The 22,454-nt window shown below is 47.6% G+C and overlaps 2 protein-coding genes across 14 annotated transcripts; one reads left to right on the top strand and one right to left on the bottom strand.

Moving 5' to 3' along the window:
- The first annotated feature begins 230 nt into the window (after window positions 1-230).
- Window positions 231-9,157, top strand: RAB39B (RAB39B, member RAS oncogene family). Of its 12 annotated transcripts, XR_012654031.1 has the most exons (5): window positions 231-1,073; window positions 5,492-5,712; window positions 6,582-6,674; window positions 6,860-6,957; window positions 7,067-9,157. XR_012654031.1 is itself a non-coding variant. In XM_075054479.1 (4 exons), the coding sequence occupies exons 1-3, from the start codon at window positions 859-861 to the stop codon at window positions 6,638-6,640; spliced, it is 495 nt and encodes a 164-aa protein (XP_074910580.1). In that variant the 5' UTR covers window positions 231-858; the 3' UTR covers window positions 6,641-6,674; window positions 6,860-9,157. The 12 variants fall into 12 exon arrangements, 4 of the variants coding, with proteins under 4 accessions (XP_074910580.1, XP_074910579.1, XP_074910581.1 ...); XR_012654029.1 differs by having other exon boundaries at window positions 5,492-6,957; window positions 7,067-7,197; window positions 8,416-9,157; XR_012654027.1 differs by having other exon boundaries at window positions 5,492-6,674.
- A 1,386-nt stretch (window positions 9,158-10,543) lies between these two features.
- On the bottom strand, window positions 10,544-22,231 carry VBP1 (VHL binding protein 1). Of its 2 annotated transcripts, none has more exons than XM_075054481.1 (6): window positions 22,061-22,231; window positions 16,394-16,518; window positions 15,244-15,310; window positions 14,683-14,781; window positions 12,755-12,893; window positions 10,544-11,758 (listed from the first exon to the last, which is right to left on the bottom strand). In XM_075054481.1, exons 1-6 carry the CDS (start codon window positions 22,151-22,153, stop codon window positions 11,688-11,690), a joined length of 594 nt encoding a protein of 197 aa, XP_074910582.1. In that variant the 5' UTR covers window positions 22,154-22,231; the 3' UTR covers window positions 10,544-11,687. The 2 variants fall into 2 exon arrangements, with proteins under 2 accessions (XP_074910582.1, XP_074910583.1); XM_075054482.1 differs by lacking the exon at window positions 22,061-22,231 and adding an exon at window positions 16,775-17,810.
- Window positions 22,232-22,454: the final 223 nt, after the last annotated feature.

Here is a 22,454-nt window from a genome sequence, read left to right on the forward strand (position 1 = left end):
TCCCCCTCATCCCCCGTGTCCCCCTCATCCCCCGTGTCCCCCTCAGCCCCGGGCTCCCCTCATCCCCCGGCTCCCCTCAGCCCCGTGTCCCCCTCATCCCCCGGCTCCCCTCAGCCCCCGTGTCCCCCTCAGCCCCGTGTCCCCCTCATCCCCGGGTTCCCCTCAGCCCCCGGCTCCCCTCAGCGCCGGGCTCCCCCCCGGCCGCCCCCGCCGCCCCGCACGGTCCCGCCCCGCCCCGCCCCCGCCCGGCTCCCGCAGCGGCGGCGTTTCGGGGGTGGCGGCTCCTCCCGGCAGTGCGGTAGAGCGCGGCCGCCATTGCATCACGGCGCGCCCCGCGTTCGGCCGCGCCTCCATCCCGCAGCCCGGCACCGGCTCCGGCGCTTCAGCCGCAGGGAACGGCCGCTGCGGGAAGAGCGGGGCTCCGCGGGAGTGGGGCGGGGGGGGGGGGACACGACAGCGACCCTCGTCCGGGCCCCGGGGCCGGGGCCGAGGCGGCGGCCGGCGCCCGCCGGGCCCCGCGGTCCGCCCGGCAACCTCGGCGGCGGGGATGCGCCGGCGGTGACGGGGCGGCGGGGTGCCCGGGCAGGGGCCTGCGCTCGGCCGCCATGGGCCCCGCCTGAGCGGCCGCGGCGCAAACAGCGGCGCCGGCCCCGGGTTAGCGGCGGTGGAGGGTGGTGGTGGTGGGGGGGGAAGCAGGGGGGCCAGGCCCGGGCCGCCGCCGACCCCCGGGGCTCCGCGCTCCCGGCCTAGCGGCGCGGCGCCCCCTGCGGGCGAGCGGCGGCGGCGGCCGCCCCCGGGCCCGCGGGCCGGGCATGGGCGGCGCGGCGGCGGGCGGGCGCTGAGGCGGGCGGCGGCAGCATGGAGGCCATCTGGCTCTACCAGTTCCGCCTGATCGTCATCGGCGACTCCACCGTGGGCAAGTCCTGCCTCATCCGCCGCTTCACCGAAGGGCGCTTCGCCCAGATCTCCGACCCCACGGTGGGCGTGGATTTCTTCTCCAGGCTGGTGGAGATCGAGCCGGGCAAAAGGATCAAGCTGCAGATCTGGGACACGGCCGGGCAGGAGCGGTTCCGGTGAGAGACCGGCGGGGACGGGGCCGGGAGCTGCGGGGCTGGGGCCGGCGTCCTCCTCCTGTGCCCTGCGTGGGTGTGGGGGGGGGGCTCGCCGCCGGCTGAGGCGTTTGGCGAATGAGACAAAGAAGAGTCAAACGGCATCTTCTGCTTCTTAACCCCCCCCCCCCTTTGGGGGTTTTTGTTTGGTTGTTTGGGGGCGGGTGGTGTGTGTTTTGCAGCGCTGCCCCCAAAACGCGGCGGGGAAGCGTAACCGCGGTGTGTACCTGGGACTCGTGTCCACCCCCGAACGGCCGCCCGTGGGGTGGGTAGGGTGGAGGAGCGGCCCCGCTGCCCCTGGGGAAGGGGACGGAGGCCGCAGGCAGCGCTGGGGTTCGGGGCTGTTTCCCGGGAACCGCGCATCGGGGGCTGCGGCTCGGCGGGCAGAGCGCCTGCTCCCCGCGTCTGCAAAGAGGCAGGGACCAGGGTGTCTCACAGCTGAGCACGCTTGCGTTTGGGCTCGCTGGATGCAGCGGAGTACGTGGTTCGGTTTGTGGTTCGGTTCTCTGCGGCCACAGCAGAGCTCGGCTCTCCGCTAGGACGGAGGGAGGCCGGGACGAAGCCTTGGCTGTGGCCGTGGGGGGATGGCGGACACGTTCTGGAGCGTGTCGCGCTGAGCGCTGCACGGGCACAAACAATTCGAGGGGTTGAAAGCGACAGCGACGAAGGCTCGGTGAGGAAAAATAAAGGCGGCGTGTGGGACCGCGCCGAGGGTTTCCCACAGAACCGTCTGGTAGAAACAGTCGTGGTTGGATCAGGCTCGGCCCCAGCAAAACAGGGGGCTGGTGGTGTCTGGGGACGCACGCTGCTCGGACAGCGCTCATTTGGAAGGGGTGCGAGTGTACCCTCAGAGCTCTGCCTCCTGTTTGCTTGTATTTTTCGTGCATCTTTAACCCTCGTCCGCTCTTTCATCCTGCTCCCTCTGGGAGCACTTTTCTTGCTCCACATCTCTGCGCAGCTTCACGTAGCTTCTACTTCTGTGCTGTAATGACTCGCCCGAGGAGTGTTTTGGTTTCATTCAATAGATGAAACCTCCTCTACCCCTACCCCTCTCGCCACCTTCCTTGGCATCTGTGGCGCTGGCATCTGGCCCAGGATGTGCAGTTGTCGGTCCTTTTATCCACTGACAGGTTTTTCTTCTGCTACCTTGCAGCCTTTCGAGGCGAGGAGCTGCTGCTTTATTCCGCTGAGAGAGGAGGTGCTTTAGCTTGCAGTTGCATCAGCTTCCAGCTTTGGATCTCGGGCTGAGGTCTGTAGAAAAGACGCCTGGGTGCCGTCCCCTGCTTCTGCCTTTGCCGTGAAGAGCAAAAGCTGTTGGATGGCTTCAATTTCCTTTCTCTTACACATTAGGAAGTTTGGGGCCCTGGAGGCTGCTTACCCTTAGCACTGGTGGTTGACCCGGCCTGGCGCTCGGGTTGTAAGCACGATGAGCAGGCGACCTTCAGCGCAAGGGCAGGCTGCGCTGCTGCGATGGGCAGCAGTATTCAAAGGCAGGAAGAGTGTAAGGGGCAGGAACAGTGAGTGACATAAAAAAAACACATCGTGCAACTTTGAAATGCCCTTGCCAAAGCGCAGACTTAAATTCCCGATGTGAAAAGCTAAAGGGAAGTGAGCAAACCCAGGTGCATTTGTGGTGCACTCTGAAGTACGAAAAAATCAGGCAAAAAGTCTGTTTTGTGTTTATCCCTTTCAAGTCACCATTAGCCCTGTGACAAATTGTGCCCCATAAAGACAGCAGCTCCTGGGCTCCTCCTGCAAGCTATTTTTCTTGGCAAAAGGCAAGGTGTAGCTATTACTGGAATAAGCTGAAGCCTCTCAGGCTTGTGGGCATAGGCAAGAAGCATGATGGTGCAGGTGCTCTCCAGAACCCTTAAACTTTTTTGCCATAGCACAGGGAATTTCCGAAGAACGAGATTCGTAAGAATGAACTCCGCTGTTTCACAGAGTTCTCTGATTTGAGCATTCTGGTCTGCTTTGCATAGTTTAACAGCTGCCCCGTGAGGAAAAAAAACCACTGTAGTTATTCTGAAGGCACCTTTTCTGGTCTGGCATTTTCTGGTCTGCAGCTGTGTTACATTTCTGCTCTTCCTGACCCCTGTTGTGAGCTCTTTCACTCTCCATAAATTAGAAGCAATTTCTGTGCAGTCGAGGCTTAAATTACAGTTAAGCACGCGCCATTCTATTTTGCCAGATCAGGCCGCAAACATGCTGCCTGGGGCAGCGTTGTGGCTGCTTTGGAGCTGTAGAAGAGCAAGGTCCAATTCTTCCTGGATCCAGCAGGTTTTGCCCATCTCTGGTTGCTCAGATACAGTGATTTCCTTGTCTGAAACGTGATGTTGTGTAACGCTAACAAAAGCAAAAGCATGTGCAGCCCTCACTCCCTGGAACTGTGTACCACCACCTACAGAAGAGCTGTTTCCTTCCAGCCAGCAGCTCTCCCTTGGCTGAGAGGGAAAGACTCGAACAAACAGGCGCAAACCCCAGGTTTGAGAGTCCCCACCATGGCTACAGAGCAGGGGAGCATTCCCAGACAGAGCCAATATCTTTATCTTAAAACTTGGCCAAAACAGGTGCAAATCCCCATACTGCTCTGCATGAGCATGTATGAGCATGGCGGGAGGAGGGAAGGTAGGAGTCTTGGATGGGAACTGGGGGGTGACAAGCAGTGTGAAGGCAATATAGTTTGCTTTCTGCGGGTCGGAAAGGAAAACAGTCTGTGGAAAAGGCTTTAAGAAAAGGCACTGAGACCTTCACCTAGTTTTAACCTCAAAGCAGTGTTCAGGTTAGATCCTGTCACGTCTTTCAGATGTACCTGAGGCATTGATGATGTTGGCGGGAGGAGCCAGGACTGATGGCACGGAACACAAGGGAGAAGCAGAAATGCCTGTGACAGTGTGGGGGTGAATTCAAAGCGCCAGTATCTGTTTGCAGCTGGCTAGATAGCAAAAGGCAGATCTAATTCCCTCAGTGCCAAATGTGCAGAGCTACTGTTGTGCTTCAGCCAGATAATTAGGAGAGGAGGAATTATCCAAACACAGCCAACTATCTTTTTTCCCCTCCCTTTCTGGCTTTCTTCAGTATGGGGTGCAGATTTTCACCTGTCACTGCGTGTCTGTTGATAAAGCAATCCTCGAGAACTCCAGCTCATCCTTTCTTGAGGCAGTTGCACTAGATACACACACTACAGGACCAAACAACAGCCTTGCGTATCCAAAAAGGACTTGTCCCAAGGTAAAAATGCAGCAGTGCTTACATTTTCCTGGCAAGGAAAGTTCGGGCCCGAGCGTGAATTCCTTCAGGGAATGAAATCAATCATTGCTTCTGGATTTAGACAGAATCCATGACTTTGCAAAAACACCACAGTTTTACAGGTTCTTGGTTTTTCCACGTGTAGCAGTCATTGAACTGTAGCTCTGCTCAGCCTCACGGTCTCAGCTTCGCTCCATCGCCCTGTGTTAGCTGATTTCATGTGCTGCTTCTGGCTGTGTTGAAGTCTCCCCTTGCTGGGAAGACTTGTGGAAGATGTGCTCTATTTCTTAGCCCGTGTTTCGGGGGTCTTTTTGGTTACTGTTTTATGTTGTCAGTATTTGGCAGGAACAAGACTGAGAGTAAGGCAGATTCCCCTAGGAAGCTGTTGTATCATTTTGCTGTTACTTGAGAGGTCAGACTGGCTGCTCCTGTTAGCGCATTAGCTGTAACGTCATTTTGACTGGTGGCGTAGTGGGAGAAGAGTGTAGAGGTCGGTGGACGTCCCTGTGCCAAGGCCCTGGGTGTAGGGAGGGGAGCTACAAGCCCACCGTCTGCCTTCCAAACCTGTACCTTCCTGTTATGTATCTGTCAGAGACTGGGTGTTTGGTTTCAAATGAATCCTTTAATTTGTGACAGTGCTTCCAAACCAATGGGTTAGACAAGTTATTCAGAGAACCTTTACACGGCAGGGAATGGGACTCTTTAGTCTAACTGCAAAGGGCATACAGAAATCCATGATAGAAAACAGAGATCAAAAATGGTGGTGGGGATTTTGAACAGAGCTGTAATAAATCAGTGGGGCAGTTACCCAAAGATGAAATCTTTAAGCCAAGATTAGTTGTCTTTTTGAATTACAAGCTCTACAGAGCACAAGCTAAAAGTGACAAAACATTGCCTGAATGGCCGCCTCTGCCCTGCATTCTCTGTATTCTGCAGGGTAGACAGAGTGGTGGTAATGCTGCTTTCTTAAACAAAGACGTATATTCAGAAGGGCTACATTTGGCTTAAGAAAAAATAAAATCAGAAGACACAAACAAACACACCACCCCCCCCCCCCCCCCCATGAAACTTGCTCTGCCCTTCTTCCCCAACAGCTGTAACTTATACTTTTGTTGTGGCTCATTCATTTCCAGGTCCATCACCAGAGCCTACTACAGGAACTCGGTTGGCGGACTCCTCCTCTTTGACATTACAAACCGCAGGTCCTTCCAGAACGTCCACGAGTGGCTAGAGGAGACCAAGGTGCACGTCCAGCCATACCAGATCGTCTTTGTTTTGGTAGGTCACAAGTGTGACCTTGACACACAGCGGCAAGTCACCAGGCACGAGGCTGAGAAACTGGCTGCTGCGTATGGTATGAAGTACATTGAGACCTCAGCTCGGGATGCCATTAACGTGGAGAAGGCTTTCACTGATCTGACTCGAGATATATACGAGCTTGTTAAAAGGGGGGAAATTTCAATCCAGGAGGGATGGGAAGGGGTAAAGAGCGGGTTTGTCCCAAACGTAGTGCACTCTTCAGAAGAAGTGGTGAAATCAGATAGGCGATGCTTGTGCTGAGCTCTTCTAGTGAGGCAAGTGGTGATGAACTCTACTAACCAAACGTACTTTACTAAGTGAACTCAGTGTGACAGAAGGGAGAGCAACACTCCCGTTGTGAACAGCCTCCCACGTTGTTTTGGACACCAGAACAGACCCCAGAAAGAAATGTTCTGTTCCAAATAACCTTTCAGAACTGGGGGCTGCAAATCTAAAGGAGAGTGAGTGAGGGTGCATGTAGATGTTGTAAGGAGACAGGAAGCAGAGATGAGGGGCTGCACGAGACAGAAGAGAGTATACAGAGAGCTGAATGGGCTGGCACGTGCCAGGGTACTGTACATGTCCTCTTTTAAGTAAATCCATAGCTCCATGCTGGGTATTGAAGCCACAGTATGGGTACTTTAGTAGTATGACAAATAGGCAGAGAGAGAGAGAAAGAAAGAGGACATCTTCACTTGTGTCAGCTGTTTATTACCAGGAAGGTGTAAAGGCAGCACAGATACCGTTTCCTCGTAAGGCCAACTCCACAGGAAAAGTTTACTGACATGGTATGCACACTTCTGAATTTTCTTTCTTATGTTCTTGAACCTAGTTCGATAGCAAAGAATATTCTGTGGGATTTAAAGAGGAAAACAGTAGTTATTTGGTTGATAATTAAAATTTAAATTATTCCCCCCCCAATAGTGCTGTTTCTTGCTGTGCTGAACTGGGATTCTAAGTGGCAACTCCGGCTCCCGTTGTAATTATTCAATGCATTTTTACGCATTTACTGCCTAGGTGAGTACTCTGAAAGTACCCTGAGTTCAGGGCTTTCCAATAGAATTATTGTGCTCAAGAGCATAAAGAGACAACCATGTCCTCATATGTTATATCTTGAGGCTGGGGTGTTGCAGCCAGGTGGGACACACCACCATTTCTGTCTTGCTAACAGCACTGTGCTGACCTTTTGGGTGTCTTACCAGCCAGGTCACAAGGAGGAATGGAAGCAGGGGCAGGAGGGAACCCAACAAAATAAAAAAACTTGAAAAGCTTAACTCAGGTGCATCAGACATCCTAAATGGTGAGATTTGCTTTTAAAGAAGTTAAATAGCATGGAAAGCAACAGCTTCCATCAGTACTTTCTGCTGTTAAAAGTGTCATTTTCTTTCTTGGCGTCTGTGGAAGAAAAGAACTAGCATTGGGAAGGAGGAGCACACAACAGAAGTGTCTGAGCAGGTGGAAAGGGAAGCCACAAGACAAGCTCAAGAATAAAATTTGTTTTCCTCCATATTTTAATTTGACAAAAGAGGATCCATCTCAGGTTGGTCATCATGGGATGGTAGTCGTGTCACAAAAGCTGTACGTAGGTGGATGTTTTCTGGGAATGCCATTCACCACTTAAAAGCTTTGCTTCTGCAAAGTTTTAACTTAAGCTTTTGAAGTGCAGCACGGTAACTGTGCTCCTGTAGCAAACTAGGGAAGTTCAGCCTATTAAAAGCAAACAAACAAAACTATAGTGACTTTTTTTTAACTCAAGTTTGCAAGCTTTATATACCAAACTGCTAATGGGCAGGAGGGAGGGGCTAGGTAAAAACCACAGGAAGCATATAGTGTTTGATTTTTAGGCCTCTAAGTAGAGAAGAATAAAATACTTGTTACAGCTTTTTAAGCTACCCCATCTATAAAAGTGTGGGTCTTCTTGATTGCTGTTGAGTTCAGACTGTTTCTCCCTTTGAACTTGTTCTCACAGTTTGCAGCACGTGGGCAGGTCTGTATGAAGAAAAACCCCTGTGGTTTCCATATTAAAGCTGTTAAAAAAACCCCCCACAAACCCAACCTAACAACCAAATCCCTGAAAATTAATAACATTTTTCTTTTCAGTGTTCTAGGAACAATTTCAGTTCCTGGGCTCTGCCAGGGAGCAGCAGTGTTGCACCTGCTGGGAGGGCACTGGTAGCAAATTAGAGGAAAAGAGGGGTGGTAATGGTTTATCACCTTTCAGTAAGCTTGTCACTGCTAACCCCAATTGCTCTTGAATAGGCTATAAGTGTATCAAAGACCCTGTGCTAAAGCCCAGTGAATTCCAGGCAGATTCAGTTGTGGTTGAGTGCCCTGAAGTTTAAGAAAAATAAAATAATAAAAAAAAAAAATCCCTTTACAAAATCTCTTTCTAGGTAAGCAAAGCTGGAGAAGATTGATGCAGAGAGCACCACAGGAGCTTTGGCTGCTATGGGCTCTCATGGGCTGACACCAGTGGAGAGCGCAAGGTTTGCTCGGACCAGGTCTGTTAGTCATATTTTCACAAGGGCAAGGACAAACAAGTACGAAAGGGTCAGTTTCTTCATTCCCTGAATGGAAAGTCCGCCAAGCAACCGCTTTGGTCTTTCAGGGTCCAGCTGTTCATGAGGTGCGTCCTGGGTTGCCTAGCTGAGGGTAGTGGCTGTCCTCAAGGGCAGAGCTGGAGCGCTACATTAACGCAGTTAGAAGTTGGATCAAACAGCATTTTAGCAATAGTAAAATTCTATCATTCTCTGTGCAGGAGCCTGGCCAGCAGGGGAAAGGTCACTTTTCATGAGACAACCAGTATTTATTTAATGGGTTTTGGACATTCCCCTTTACTGCTCCCAGAGAGAAATTCCAGAAAGCCTAATGCATTCAGGCCTTCAGAGAAAATCTTCCATTTAAAAATACAAGTGTCGTAATTCTAAAGAGGAACAGTACAGAAGAAAATGTACGCGGTCTTAACTACTTAGAGGTAATAAATGGTTATATTAAATGATAGAGAAATCATTATCTACATCTTTTTCTAATTCCTTGCATTTTCTAGAGAGCTTATTAAAATATAGGAAATGTAGATTCATCTGTATAAAATTTGGAATGTTTTTTCTAAGATGAAAACTTATAGGATATGCTAAGAATTCTTTTCTAACAACTGGTTTTAATGCTTTGACTTCTAGTGCAAGAGGGACATAGAGAAATCAGAAGGTGATACCTTTCACAGGATAAAGGTCAGGAGCTCTTTTACTCTAGGACAAAAAAAAAAAAGCTAACTTTTCTGTGGTCTCTACCACACGTTAAAAAACAATCTGCATGTTAGATTGAAATTGCTCAGAACCTCCAGAATAAAAGCATACTATACACTTTCCTCGCTTTCTGTTATGCACTGTAACGAAATGTGAAAATAATGCTGTATTTAGCTGTCTGTATGTGACTGAAAATATGCTTGTATTTAGCAAAATGGTTACCATGTGATAATGTGAAATTCAAAACTTGTAAAGAAACTTTGGTGGTTTTTTTTTCTTTCCCCTTCCCCATTCTTTATCAGTAAGCCATCTACTACCTGTACCACTTCCATACTGCAGCCCTAACTGAAAGTCTAACATGGACTCTGCTCAACAATAAACAGGTACTCTTTGCAACAGCATCCGCTATACATTTTTCTCTGAAGTGGCCCACTCCTTAGATCTTCAGAACCAGTCAACTACCTTGCTGAGAGAAAACAGTGCAACTATAGAAACAGTGGCCATTCTAAAACAAAACACAAAACCCCAAAACAAAACCCCTGCTCCCTGCAGGAGCAGCCAAAACCAGCCTCAGCCAGCCCCTCCAGGAGGCCTTTCTCAGCAGCAGGCAGGACTAGTGTCACAGTAGCATAAAACAGCTTCTGCAAACTGACCTTCTGTTGTTACTCAGTGTACCAAAGACCTAACAGCAAAGGACAGAGCAATACTGGACAAGGATCACTCACAGGGAAGCTGGACTTCTTGTCTGTGAGTTTCATTTTGGTTTATTTATTTACTTCGGATCAAACAAACCACCTACCCACCCAAAACAAGAGTTATGATGGCCACAGCCATCTCCCACCCCCCCCCCAAGCCAGATACCTTTTGAACCTACTGAGCAATTCCAGCTCTAATGCTGTCCCCCCCCCCCCGTCCCCACCCCCCGATACCCAGCGCTGGGTCACTGGCAGTTGCACACAGTACTTATTTTGCTCGTGCAGAAATGCTTAACTCGTCATTTCATTGTGCACAACAAAAGCAGGCAATTGCTGCCTTCGGACCAGCCGGGGGGGGGGTGGGAGGGGAGCACGCTTTAGCCTGTTGGGATCTCATTAATCCAAATTGAAGAGAAAATTGCAAGAGAAATCAGGACGTGTTTGCAGCTGCCTTTCCTGTTATTGCTGATGCTCTTAGAAAGGGAGAGCACCAGCCTGCAGCCTGCGCAGCCCCATGTGCAGCCCAGCGTGGCAGTGGGCAGATACCTGTTAGTCAAATAATACATTAGATCTTAACGTCTCTCTGCTACAGCCAAAGACACTGGAACAAACTGTATCGCCCTGCAGGAAAGGTACAGATGAGCCAAGCCCAGGTACTTACTTGTGACCTGTGATAAGGATTTACCTTTTTTATGCCTATCCCTGCAGCTCTTAACTCTTCTACGGCCACAGTGCTGTCAAATCACTTGCTCGTATTCACATATTCAGATGCACTGACTCGCACTCCCCATTTCACTGAAGGCAGTATTCAGCAGCTACTCTTTTCATGTCTGCTGCTTCGGCTGAGTTTTTTCACCCTCCTGCCCCCAACTAAGGGAGGGAAACATTATAAGAGATCACACATCAGATTCATGACTTTCTCACACAAAGAAAGATGCACAAAAACAGGTGTTTGCCACAACTGTTTAGTTTTACTATTTTAATATCATGAAATAAAAGTACAAAAAATTTACAGGTATATTGTTTCTTACATGAAGATCAAACAGTTAACATTTGCATTTATTTTGCAGCGAAACCTGTATTCTCAGTCACAGAATGTGAATATTAGCCACTGACATCACCACCGAGCATTTCATTTTAGAAAGAAACTGCAGAGGTAAAAGGCAACAATCTTTCAAGGCTTCGTAAGAACCAAAAAAATATTCCAACTGTTAACACCAGAAGTCATGCTTCAGTAAACCATCCTTATCTAATACAGGTTTCACCACGTGGGAGGCTGAGAGTGTTAAGACATTTGAACTGGACATCTTGTCTAAGGGATCGTAAATAGGGGGTTTCTTGTTTACAGGCTATCAGCATTTTGGTGTCCTTGTTCAACGCATTTGCAAAAATAAGCAACATGTGCACATGTATGAAAAAGAACGGGGTGAGATCACCTGTAGTCTTGACATAGCTTGTGGTGTTTACTCCATTTACCACTCTTCTCTGAAGACAAGTTGCAAACTGCTGTATGTAAAGTGCTGAGAGTTCAGTAACAGGCAGTTAACTAACCAGTAGCTATTAAAAACAAGTTTATCCAAAGCGGATATCCAGGAATGCTTGCAGGTTGATGCTGCCAATTAACTGACTGAAACAAAATCCAAGACTTCACTGTATTTTTTCTGCTTCCTAGAACATTACAGCTGCATGTCTTCCCAGCCCAAGCTGACTTTAACTTCATCAGCCGTACACAGACGAAAAAGTAAACCCTTGCATTACCTAAACCTGCTAAAATGTCAGACTCCATTTCATACATGCCCCTCGACTTTTCAGACAAGCTTTCAGGTAGAAATTTATTTATGACAGACTGGTCTGATCAAAATACTATGTCCTTTGCTGGACTGTGTGGTGCCTTTTCAAGTAATTCATTTCATGAAGCATGCATGAAACCAAATTTCGAGTTTACAAATAAATAAAATGGTGCTCACCATTAGTTTTTATATATTTTACCATTTACTGAAATGCTTAAAGTAACTCAGTCCCTTAAGAATGAACTTGGGGGTGTTTAAATAAAAAATATTTGGAAATTGAAACCACATTTAAAATTGGCAAAACTATGCTTTGTTTTTGGAAGGGTCTTGCTTGTTTCTTCTCTTTACATCCCAATTATAAACTCTAGCCATATCTGAGGGTGCAGAGTTAAGGAAATAGCTCATTCATTAAGAAAAAAAAAAAAAAGGAAAAAAAAAGGGAAAAGCAGGTTATACAGTTGGCCACACTTCATTTACTTGTAACAGTCAATATAGAAACCACTTAATGAAAGAGCTGACTTGGTACAAAGCCTTAACACACAAGCATACTAGTAACTGTTAATAACTGCAGCATTTATACCATTTACTTAAAAACCTCCAAAAAGATATTACAGAGAAACACGCTTTTACTTTTACTTACAGCTACTCTTTGCTGATTTCAGTCAACCTGCCCATATCAGCTGTTATTTGCCTATTTCAGGCATCCATAACTTCCTGCAGCACTAAGATAGCTTAAGTATCAACTTGAAAAAACAAGCAGTTGTTTCTTCATTTACTAAATCTAATGCTTCAGTTGATGGCTACCCTCATCATTAAAATAGTTTTTAAGTAGAAAGTATTAAAAAAAAGCCCCCCACCCCTGGAGGTGGTTCATGATAGTATAAAGAAGTAAAATAAAAGTTAAGCAACGCCTAAGCTAGCACCAAGCTTGCTGCAGCAGGGCTTGTGCTGCTTGGAGAACATTGCAATGGCAGCTGAATCGGGTATGATAACCAATAGCCTGAAGAACAACATTCACACGCTCTAGAGAGGAAGGAAGAGTCACTTTGCTTTGAAATGGCCACCTGGACATCAATCCAGAGCACCGACCCACACTTCTAACTCACTCCCAGCCTCGGTTTGCAACCACTGCCGTAGGTTTCAGGGGGACCCAATCGCAAACAGGAGCTTTGCTACATCTAACAGGCCAACCCTCAGCTCAGCACTGGAAACACAGTATCCCGTTTCACTGCTAGAAAAGGTTAAGTTCCTGGAGTGCTAGAGAATTTTAAGGGCAGCCATTCTAAGATAAAAACATGTCAGGAATTGGTAATTACCTCTGCGTTAGCTTTCACAGACACCTCTTCCCCCACAAATAAAAAAAAGGATACTGACTTCTGTAGTGGTGAACTGATCTCTAAGAAAATCCAGGTCTTCCTCTAGAAGATCAAGGTTTCTTGTGGCTGTTGACAAATTCTTCTCTAACAGAGCCTGAGCTTCATCAATATCATATTCAAGCATCACATTGGCCTGAAAAAAGAAAGATGGATAAAGCTTTTACTCTTGTATTGTAAGGAATAAGCCATAGCAGGCTTATTTCAGGCTGCTGTTTATAACTTATCACATTAACAAAAGGCTGTCCTGACAGGCCAAGACAACAAGATTCAGGATAAGCAATGCCAGAATCCACTTGAGGCCTCCACCACCTCAGTAACTGAGTAATAAATCACTCTAGTGACTTAAAAAAAGTTCTATTCCTATAGCTAAGCAACGAGGGATTTCCCTCCCTGTGGGCTGCATTCAGCCTTTCAGGTAACAGCATCTCATCTTCACCATATTTGAAGGGCAGGAGACTTCACATTTCTTGGCAGCACCTGTTAGGTGCCACACAACTCTATAAACAATTTTTGTTGCATTCAAGATTACCTTTAGGATCTCTGTGTGGAACACTGACAAACAGCCTAATGGCACTGGTCATCAACAAGAAGTATTACAGGTATTTGAAGATATAACATGTATACAAGTCCTATCCTATACTGTGGTGGTTTTTAATCTACAAATCTTTATTTCAGTAAGAAGCTACCACATGAAGAGATAAAAGAGCAGTATCAAGTGAAGATGCACCAATGAAGCTTTGTCCCATTCGAGAACTGTGCATTGAGCAGAGCCACACACTACTAATTAGACACAATCCCAGGGAATGCTACACAGAGCTGCAAGATCAAGATAAACTGTTCTTCTTTTAAAATAACTGGAAGATATAGTTTTCCCAACAATAGTAATATGCATAGCCCAACATGCAGACTGTAAGCAACAAGGAGGGTAAAGGCAGAAGGCCAAGAACACCTAAATATAATAAACTGCTTGTGGCATTTCATTGTAGCTTTTCTGTATGAACCTTCAAAAGGATGAACTTTCTCTGATATTCTGTTACAAAATAAACCCAGGATGTTCCATGAATGTTTGTGAATTTTGAAGATAGTCTCCTAAAAGCAACAGGTATCAGACAAATCTTCTCTTTCTGTGATAAAAAAGAAGTGGGAGAGGTTGGGAGTAACTGCCCCATCAGTCCAGAAGCTGCACGTGTCAAGAATGGTTCTGTCCTAACGAAGTGGTTTTGTTTGGCAGCCAGCACAGGGATTTGGGAAGACCCGGGATTTGGGAAGACCCGGGATTTAGAAGTCTCAAATTAAACATTAGAAGGTTATCTCCACATACAAGGAAGCCTCTGAATACAAAATATCCCAACCTGATCTCGCTTCAGTACTTAGAAATCTGCATTTTGAGGTCTGATCCCACCAGTCTTTAGCACAAATTCCACTCTAAATGCTGGCAGGTACCTGTGAGTAACAGAAATCCCATCTTTCCCTAAAAACGTGCATGAAAAGGGACAGCAAGATGCTAAATACAAATAAAGTAGAGAAGATGGGAAGCTACTTGCCAAACTAAGTTATTTTGCTGGGCACATTCCCATCCCATACAATGCTGGATGATGGTAACTTGAACCACAAAGTGATAGAAGTGGTAAGGAAAACATTCAGGAATATGCTTTTTGGAAAGAACAGTGCAGCAAAATTACAATTCTCTGAAGCCTTACTGTTCAGGCACTAAGTAAAATCGAACACGGAACCTTCACTAACGCACTGAAATTGTCATGTTAGGTTTGCCCTGCTGACAGGACACAGCTCCACTATGCACACATGAACAGAATTATGCCCACAGCCACTAGAAGTACAGATGAGACAGTGACGAACACTGTCTTTTATAAGCCTTTTAGAAGTTATTTAAACAGTTTCAGAGAAAGTTCCATTTTACTTACCCCCAACCACAAACAAACTTTATCTGTAGGAGGAACTGAAGCTTTGCAGTAGAGATTATCTGCCAATAAAAATCTGGTTTCCATTGGATTTGTGGAATCCTTAAGACAAATGATAAAACTTAAAATTGCTATTTTCACTGGAAAGTTATGTCAAAGACATAAAAATTACAGTAAAGAGCACACTTTTCTGCTTTTTGCCATTGATACAGTATTAACTTCAGTGGAACTCTACGTAATTTTACTTCAACATTAAAGTTAGAGCTCCAGTAATAAAGCATTTTAAAAACATGTATTTAAAAACAATATAGAAATCTCTATAAAGAATAGAGATGAAGTCAAAGCTTAGCTGCAATCTTTACACTATAAAAGTGAAGTCTGCGTTACAAACATTAACTTTTTTTGAACTAGCTTTCAAAAAGTACTACATACCTTTAAAAACAATTCTGTTATTTATAAAGGCATATTAAGTGTGCTCTCCAAAACATTTCTTGCAATGTGTTCTGTCAGGGTGGAAAGGTAGTTAGCTTTTCTCATACTCATTAGATATTCAAAATAGTTTACCTTTTTCTTCTGCATGTGTTTTAAAATTTCTAATGTCTGTTTAATTTCAGGAATCTGACTTTTTAGCCTGTGAATTAACAACAGTCATAATTTATTATTTTACAGAGACACAAAGTTTCCTAAACAAGTGATCAGTTTTATTATACAGTCCAACCTCTATTTTAAAACTTGAAACTCTTAACAGCTTTCCAGGCTTACAAATGCAGATTTGAAAGATAACGGCAAGTAAAGGCATCTCAGCTACAGCTTCACCTGCCTCTTACCATACTGAGGCTCATTAGTTTTCTGAAGCAGAACAATACATACAGCTTTCAAACTGGAACAAACACATATTAACAGTAACAGATACCTGTTTGCTAAAATGGTATTTTTTTTGCATATTTCTGATCTCCCCAGAGGAGAGGGAAAGCTCAGCAGAAATACAGATAAAAAACACTATAGGTAAAACAAAACAGGCGTGTTGCTTCTAAGCTCCACAAACTAATCTAACAAACAGCTTAGAGCTGCAAGACTGTTAAAACAAAAGCTCTTTCCAGAGCTGAGGGCGTCCCCCTCCTCGACAGCCCCTGCAGCAGCCTAGCAGAGACGCTGGGATCCCCACCGGCCTCCAGGCTGCTCCTCCTCTGCAGCCAGCAGGCTCAGACAGCAGTGACTGCCAGAGCAGGCCTCCAGGTGGACATCATGGGGGATATTTGTCCATGAAAGACGCTTAAGCTAAATAAAACATTACTTGGAGCTTTGATTTTAGCTTTTAAAAATGTGCTTCTTGCCTAGCTTCAGACCCAGACTGAAGCTACTGAAGAGAGAGGATATTACTAAACCAAAAGTTACAGGCTTGATACAGTAGTTATTTGATAAAAACACATTCTTATTTACATTAGGCTGACAAAATTAAGAGACTATAGCAGTACTTTTTGGCCTTAAAGGCTAAGGACCAATTCAGCAATACTGTAAATTCTTTTGCGTGTAATTCTCAGGAAGAAAAAAGACAAAAAGCTGAGCTTTTCTGAAAGTACTGCAAATGCTAGCTCTCCTAACATCAACTTTTTACTTCTTGGGATATTTAAAAAACTAGACTCATTTAAAAAAATATAATAAAAAGATAGAACTGTGCTAAACATTTCCCAATTCTGCAAAAATTATGACTTACCTCCTTTTCTTTTGAGCAAGATTAAGTTCCAAAAATTTATACTTCTGATACTGCTCATCCAACTTCTTAAGAACTACATCTGCTGTCTCATTTCCAGGCTGTTTCATAAAAGAATCTACATCTTCCTTTAAGGGGAGAAAGAAACCCTCAATGTTAGAAGAGTTTTACAAAAATCCTAGATACAGTCATGCTATCATCTTATTGCAGCTAAGTCTAGAGGGGTTTTTATACGTAAACAAGCAACTTTTTTTTTCTGAAGTACAAAATCATTTTGTTTCCTTTCTTAGTTAGTCACGTTTTCACTTCCCCCTCCCCCCTTTTTTTTGGTAGGGAACGACAGAATAGGTGCAAGGATTATTTCGTAACCGTATTTGCTAGTACCTTGTTAGTGGTGCTTTCAGTCCTGGCCAATGTCAAATGACACCTAACAGGGGCGGATATCCTCAGACTTGGTTTCCTATCTGTAAAGCAGGGATAATGCTTCTCTGCGGCTAATCAGATTCCCAACTATTTAGGATAAGACTGATGAAGGAAAAGAATCATGGCCCAATCAAGCATGTTGTGGCAGAGAAAGAGGCAAGCGGGGGAAACTGTGGAATCTGCTCAGGCAGGCTTTATGGTAGTAAACAGCTTGTCTTCAAAAGCTCCTTCTACAGTCAGCAGGAAGCCACGGAAACCTCTAGAGAACAATTCCAGCCAGCCCTACCATCAACTGGAAAAGTATCCAGAGAAGACAGGCCTGAGCAGGCGAGGACGCTGACCTCTGCAAGTGCCTCCTTCAGACTCCCAGCAAGCCGTTCAGCTGCCTGTGGGCAATGTTCTCAGCCTCCTGAAAGGCACGCCGGGCCAGAGATCAACCACGCGTTTCTGACCTTGACAGCATTTACCTATGTGTAATTCAAGATGACCACACTCCTTCACTGCAGTAATTCTGTCCTTATTTGTCTATATGGCTCTGTAAAATCTGACGGAAGCCTACCATAGGCCTCTTCCGCTTCTTCTTTTTAACTAGGTGTTTCCATTCCAGTAGTTTCACATCAGAAAAAAGACTATAATGCATTACTCAAGTAATATCAGATGTATAGCTAGTTCCCCTCATTATGACTCCTAAGCTCTCTTGGCTAAAGAAACTTACTATGAAATTACTGAACCTGGTAAGAAGTCACCCACCTTCCTTATCATTAAGGAAATCTGCAGTAGAAACATGAACGCCACAACAGACTTCAGCAGGTAGCATGATCTAGGTGGTACAACAGAACTCAAGAGACCGCATTTCAGACTACCTGTCTGAGGAGCGCCTCAAGCTACCTCACCGACAACACAATGAGACGCATTCCTGCCTCCTGATGAAGCCTGTAGAGAAGCTTTAATCAAAACAAACAAGGATTAGATTCAGGCAAGCGTTGTAGAAGTGAGGCCCGAGGATGTTCCGAAACGAAACTCCCTCTTGTGGAAGCTATTCTGCTCATGTACATCATCCAAGACAGAAAGAAAAAGCAGGTGGGCAACAAATTAACCCCACACTGCTTGGCAGCCCACCTCTGCCTCAGCTGATGGCTGTTTGTACAGACAGACAAGACAGAACCCAAGTCCTCCTGAAACGAAGATGCTGAGAAGTGAATCCAGGCCCCCTGTATACTGGTGATCTCCTCCCACTACACAACGCCTGTATTGGCTTTGTGTGGCAAGGTTTTTGGTAGTGGGGGGGTGGTGGTTACAGGGGTGGCTTCTGTGAGAAGCTGCTGGAAGCTTCCCCTGTGTCCAACAGAGCCAATGCCAGCCGGCTCTAAGACGAACCCGCCGCCCGCCAAGGCCGAGCCCATCAGCGATAGTGGTAGCGCCTCAGTGATAACACATTTAAGAAGAAAAAAAAAGTTGCTGGGACACAGAAAAGGCAGCTGGAGAGAGAGTGAGAACATGTAAGAGAAACAACCCTGCAGCCACCAAGGTCAGTGAAGGAGGAGGGGAGGAGATGCTCCAGGCGCCAGTGCAGAGATTCCCCTGCAGCCCGTGGGGAAGACCACGGTGAGGCAGGCTGTCCCCCTGCAGCCCAGGGAGGTCCACGGGGGAGCAGATCTCCACCTGCAGCCCGGGGAGGACCCCATGCCAGAGCAGGTGGGTGCCCGAAGGAGGCTGGGACCCCATGGGAACCCGCACCGGAGCAGGCTCCTGGCAGGACTTGCGGATCTGTGCAGAGAGGAGCCCACGGAGCAGGTTTTCTGGCAGGAATTGTGACCCTGTGGGGGGCTCACACTGGAGCAGTGTGCTCCTGAAGGACTGCACACCGTGGAAGGGACCCACACTGGAGCAGTTTGTGAAGAACTGCAGCCCGTGGGAAGGACCCACGTTGGAGAAGTTTGTGAAGGACTGTCTCCCGTGGGAGGGACCCCACGCTGGAGCAGGGGAACAGTGTGATGAGTCCTGCCCCTGAGGAAGATGAAGCAGCAGAAATAACGTGTGATAAACTGACCGTAAACACCGTTCCCCATCCCCCTGCACCGCTGGGGGGGTCGGTAGAGAATCCAGGAGTGAAGTTGTGGCCGGGAAGAAGGGAGGGGTGGAGGGTAGGTGTTTTGAGATTTGGTTTTATTTCTCATTACCCTACTCTGGTTGATTGGTAATAAATTGAGTTAATTTTCCCCAAGTTGAGTCTGTTTTGCCTGTGATGGTGAGTGATCTCTCCTGTCTTTATCTCGACCCACGAGCTCGTTGTTATATTTTTTCTCTCCCTTGACCAGCTGAGGAGGGGGGAGTGATAGAACGGCTTTGGTGGGCACCTGGTGTCCAGCCAGGGTCAACCCACCACAATGCCCCAGTCCAAGGCGGGCTGAGATTTACCACGCAGGTTTTCCAGCTGCAACTTCCAAGTCCTGCTGGTTGGGCTTTTGGCCCATCTTACCCAACTGCAAGGCTGAGACACAGTCACCACTTTGAGCTTGAACAGAACAGCTTTGTAGCAGAGCTGGGTGTCAATGCTATTAGGATCCCTGCTTCATGGTGTCACACAGCGTCTCAACTGCAGAACTACATTACAGGTTCTGCAAGGACCTAAGAAAATTCACTGGCAAAACACCACTGTTGTATACCATAAAGGTAACATAGTCTTAGCAAACTTCAAGCCAAGCCACATGACCACTCTGTAAAAGCCCTGAAATACAGCAAGATAGCATATTCCCCATGCGGCCTTATGTTTATCTTTTGAGTGGTGACCCAAATGAAGAGCCACTGGCACTCGTTCTGCTTCTGCAGAGAGCTGTCATCACCTATGGGCACACACAGAGAACATGACAAGAGAGACATGTTTTCAGATTTGCATCCCCTGTCCTCCCACTCACGCACATGCTAAGGAAGGCATTTTATTTGGAAACATCTGGACAACAGCTCAAAAGAAAACAGAGTTGAAAGTTCTATCTGGAGTGGATTTTAAACTCCAGTAAAACCTTGAGTTAGTGCTTAATGTCACTTGAAGTCTGAAGAGGCACAAGAATCCACAGATCAATGCCTAAGAAAAGGTATCTGCCATAAGTGTTTGAAGAGCTTCTACTGAATCAAGACACTTAGAGAAAACATCTCTGAAGACAAGATTCACAGTAAGACTGCCCGTATAGCATGCAGTGGGGGGAATTGTCAAGCAAGTGACCAGGAATTCTTTATCATCACGATAGTATACAATGTTTTTGAAACAGAAACCTATTTTCTGAAGAAAAAACCTGTAATAAAAAGCAGCCTCAAGACACTAGTATTTTCACTTTGTGGAGCAGAATACCATTAAAAACTTCCTAGCGTATGCTTATTTTGAATAAAAAGTCCATCTTAACATCTACCTCTAATTACTCCAAGATCATCATCGAGGATCTCTTCTGCAGAGACAGCTGTATTTGATTAGAGCACCTCTCAACACTGAGAATTAGGAAACTTCAATGGGTTTTAGATCCAGATATAAGGTTATGAAAAACTGAACAGAAGCACAGAACTAAGCCACAACCCCCAGAACTCTCCCAGGTCGAATGGTAGAGCACATGAGATACTTCGGACACAAGTATCGAAAGAGAACAATGTGGAACCAAACATGAACTGCATCGACAGCTACCAGCATGAAAACGAGGGATGTGACAGACACCCTCAAAGTGTTTGCCGAGGCTGGTTATCTCCTGTTCCTTGCCAGGGTGGCCACCTCCACTGTAGAGCCAGTGCAAGTTCTCCTCTGTCATGATGATCGAGATCTCGTAGGGCAGCTGAAGCCACGGCCCTTTCCTTTCGCTTGATCTACATCAGTCTCCCATAAGGGGGTGGAAGGAAGTTAGCCGCAGGCAGCAATGGTTTTATATCCCAGTAAGATTTGCCAGACCTCAGTAACTGTTAAAGAAACTTAAAGAAAAAGTAGGATCTGGATGCACTGAAAGCAAGTGTACTGTACCTGTTCATTCAGGACCTATGCCCTAGCAAGACACATAGGTAATACAAGTACTACACCTAGAAATACAAAAATGCAAGTCAAACCCATTTATTTCTATAAGAGCAGTCATACCTGATCGGTCCAAACAGCTCTGGTAAAAGGTATCAAGACAGATCCGAGAGATATAGATTTTCAAAGTCCAAGAAAATCTCAGTAATAAAGCAGCACAATAAGCAAAGCATTCAGGGCAAACAGCTGATGTTTCAAGATGACACCAAGGCAGCCAGGTATAGCCAGTCTGATCAATACTTATTGATCAAACCAAATAAAGTAGCAATCAAGACAGCACACCAAGAGCTAGCTTACAGCAGAAAGCGAACAACAGATAATTCTGGCATTACATCACCACGTAAGTCGATAAATTCTTTTTTCCAACCGGTCAACAGAATCATTAAATGCTCGGTAAATCACTTTTTAAAGTCGGATAAACAAGTTCGACCTGTTTTCTGAAAGACACACGTTTGTTGGTTTTCGAGAAGTTGGGAAACCTAGCTGGACACCGCGGTCGCTTCCGAAGAGCGGTCCTGCTCAACGATCAAGAACTAGATTACGAGAGGAAGACACCGGGAAAGGTGCTAGGAGCACGGTATGGCATTATTGGAGACGAAACAGAAGCGGCAACGTCGTGCTCCGTGCAGGAGCAACCGCCGCAAGGAACCACGTCTTAGTCGGTACGACATACATAGGCGTGACGGGAGGGTTCGTTCATAACACGCTCTTCGTTGGCACGAGGGCCGGCCGCCGAAATAAGATGGTAACGCTTAGAATGGGGACTGGAGTTGGCTGTGAAGCGCGTTAATACCGACCAACGCCGAGACAGAATCCAGACCAAGCAACTCTCCCCCTCCAAATCCTCAGGACCAGGGCACCCCCCGCCCCCGGGACACCGCAGGACCCTGCCGCTCCGTAGGGAGAAGAAGCCGCCGCCCCCCCCCCCCGGGTGCGGGGCGGCCTCGGGCCGAGACCGCAGGCCGCTCGGCGGGCAGAGCAGGGCCGGCCGGGCCCGGGGGAGCGGCGGGGAGGGTCCGGCGGCTCCCCCTGAGCCCCCCAGCCGGGCCCGGCCCCGTGAGGAGCAGCCCCGCCGCCCGCGCTCCCTCAGGCACCGCCCGCCCGCCAGGCCGCGGCCCCGCCGCAGGTGCCGCCTCACGGGGGCCGGTCCCGGCCGCCGGAGCGCAGGTCCCTCCGACCCCCTCCGGCCCCCCCCCGCTCACCACGAAGACCGCCTCGGGGATGCCGAGGGGGCCGCGCTTCTCGCCCGCCGCCGCCTCGCCGCACCCCGTCTCGCTGCTGGTGGCCGCCGCCATCTTGGGGAAGGGACGGTGCGTGCGCGGCCTTCCCCGCGACGCCGGGCTCGGACGCCATAACGTCAGCGCCGAGCGCCACCCCGCCCGTTGGTTGTCAGGGTTTGAGCGACGCCATGACGCCGGGGGGTAGGCGGGGCGGCGGCCGTCCTATAGCCTCGCCCATTGGTGGGCCGGGGGCGGGGGCGGGCCCGGTCGTTCCCGCCCCTGCCGGGCGGGCAGCGGCGGGAGCGTGTGAGGGGCCGGAGGGGCCCGGGCGGCCGCCGCGCTCCGTCCTGCTTTTCCCCCACGTAAAAGCAGCAAA

The sequence above is a fragment of the Buteo buteo genome, chromosome 22 (assembly GCF_964188355.1).
Source record: "Buteo buteo chromosome 22, bButBut1.hap1.1, whole genome shotgun sequence".
In the NCBI taxonomy this organism is placed as follows: Eukaryota; Metazoa; Chordata; class Aves; order Accipitriformes; family Accipitridae; genus Buteo; species Buteo buteo.

What these genes read in the sequence shown, in the direction of transcription:
- VBP1 (XM_075054481.1), bottom strand. Translation starts at nt 22,153, where the DNA reads ATGGCGGCGGCCACCAGCAGCGAGACGGGGTGCGGCGAGGCGGCGGCG. An exon ending in TCCCCGAGGCGGTCTTCGTG is followed by an intron (nt 16,519 to 22,060) that starts GTGAGCGGGGGG and finishes CTCCCCTTAAAG; the next exon opens with GAAGATGTAGATTCTTTTAT. An exon ending in CTTGCTCAAAAGAAAAGGAG is followed by an intron (nt 15,311 to 16,393) that starts GTAAGTCATAAT and finishes GTTAATTCACAG; the next exon opens with GCTAAAAAGTCAGATTCCTG.
- RAB39B (XM_075054476.1), top strand. Translation starts at nt 859, where the DNA reads ATGGAGGCCATCTGGCTCTACCAGTTCCGCCTGATCGTCATCGGCGAC. An exon ending in GCCGGGCAGGAGCGGTTCCG is followed by an intron (nt 1,074 to 5,491) that starts GTGAGAGACCGG and finishes ATTCATTTCCAG; the next exon opens with GTCCATCACCAGAGCCTACT.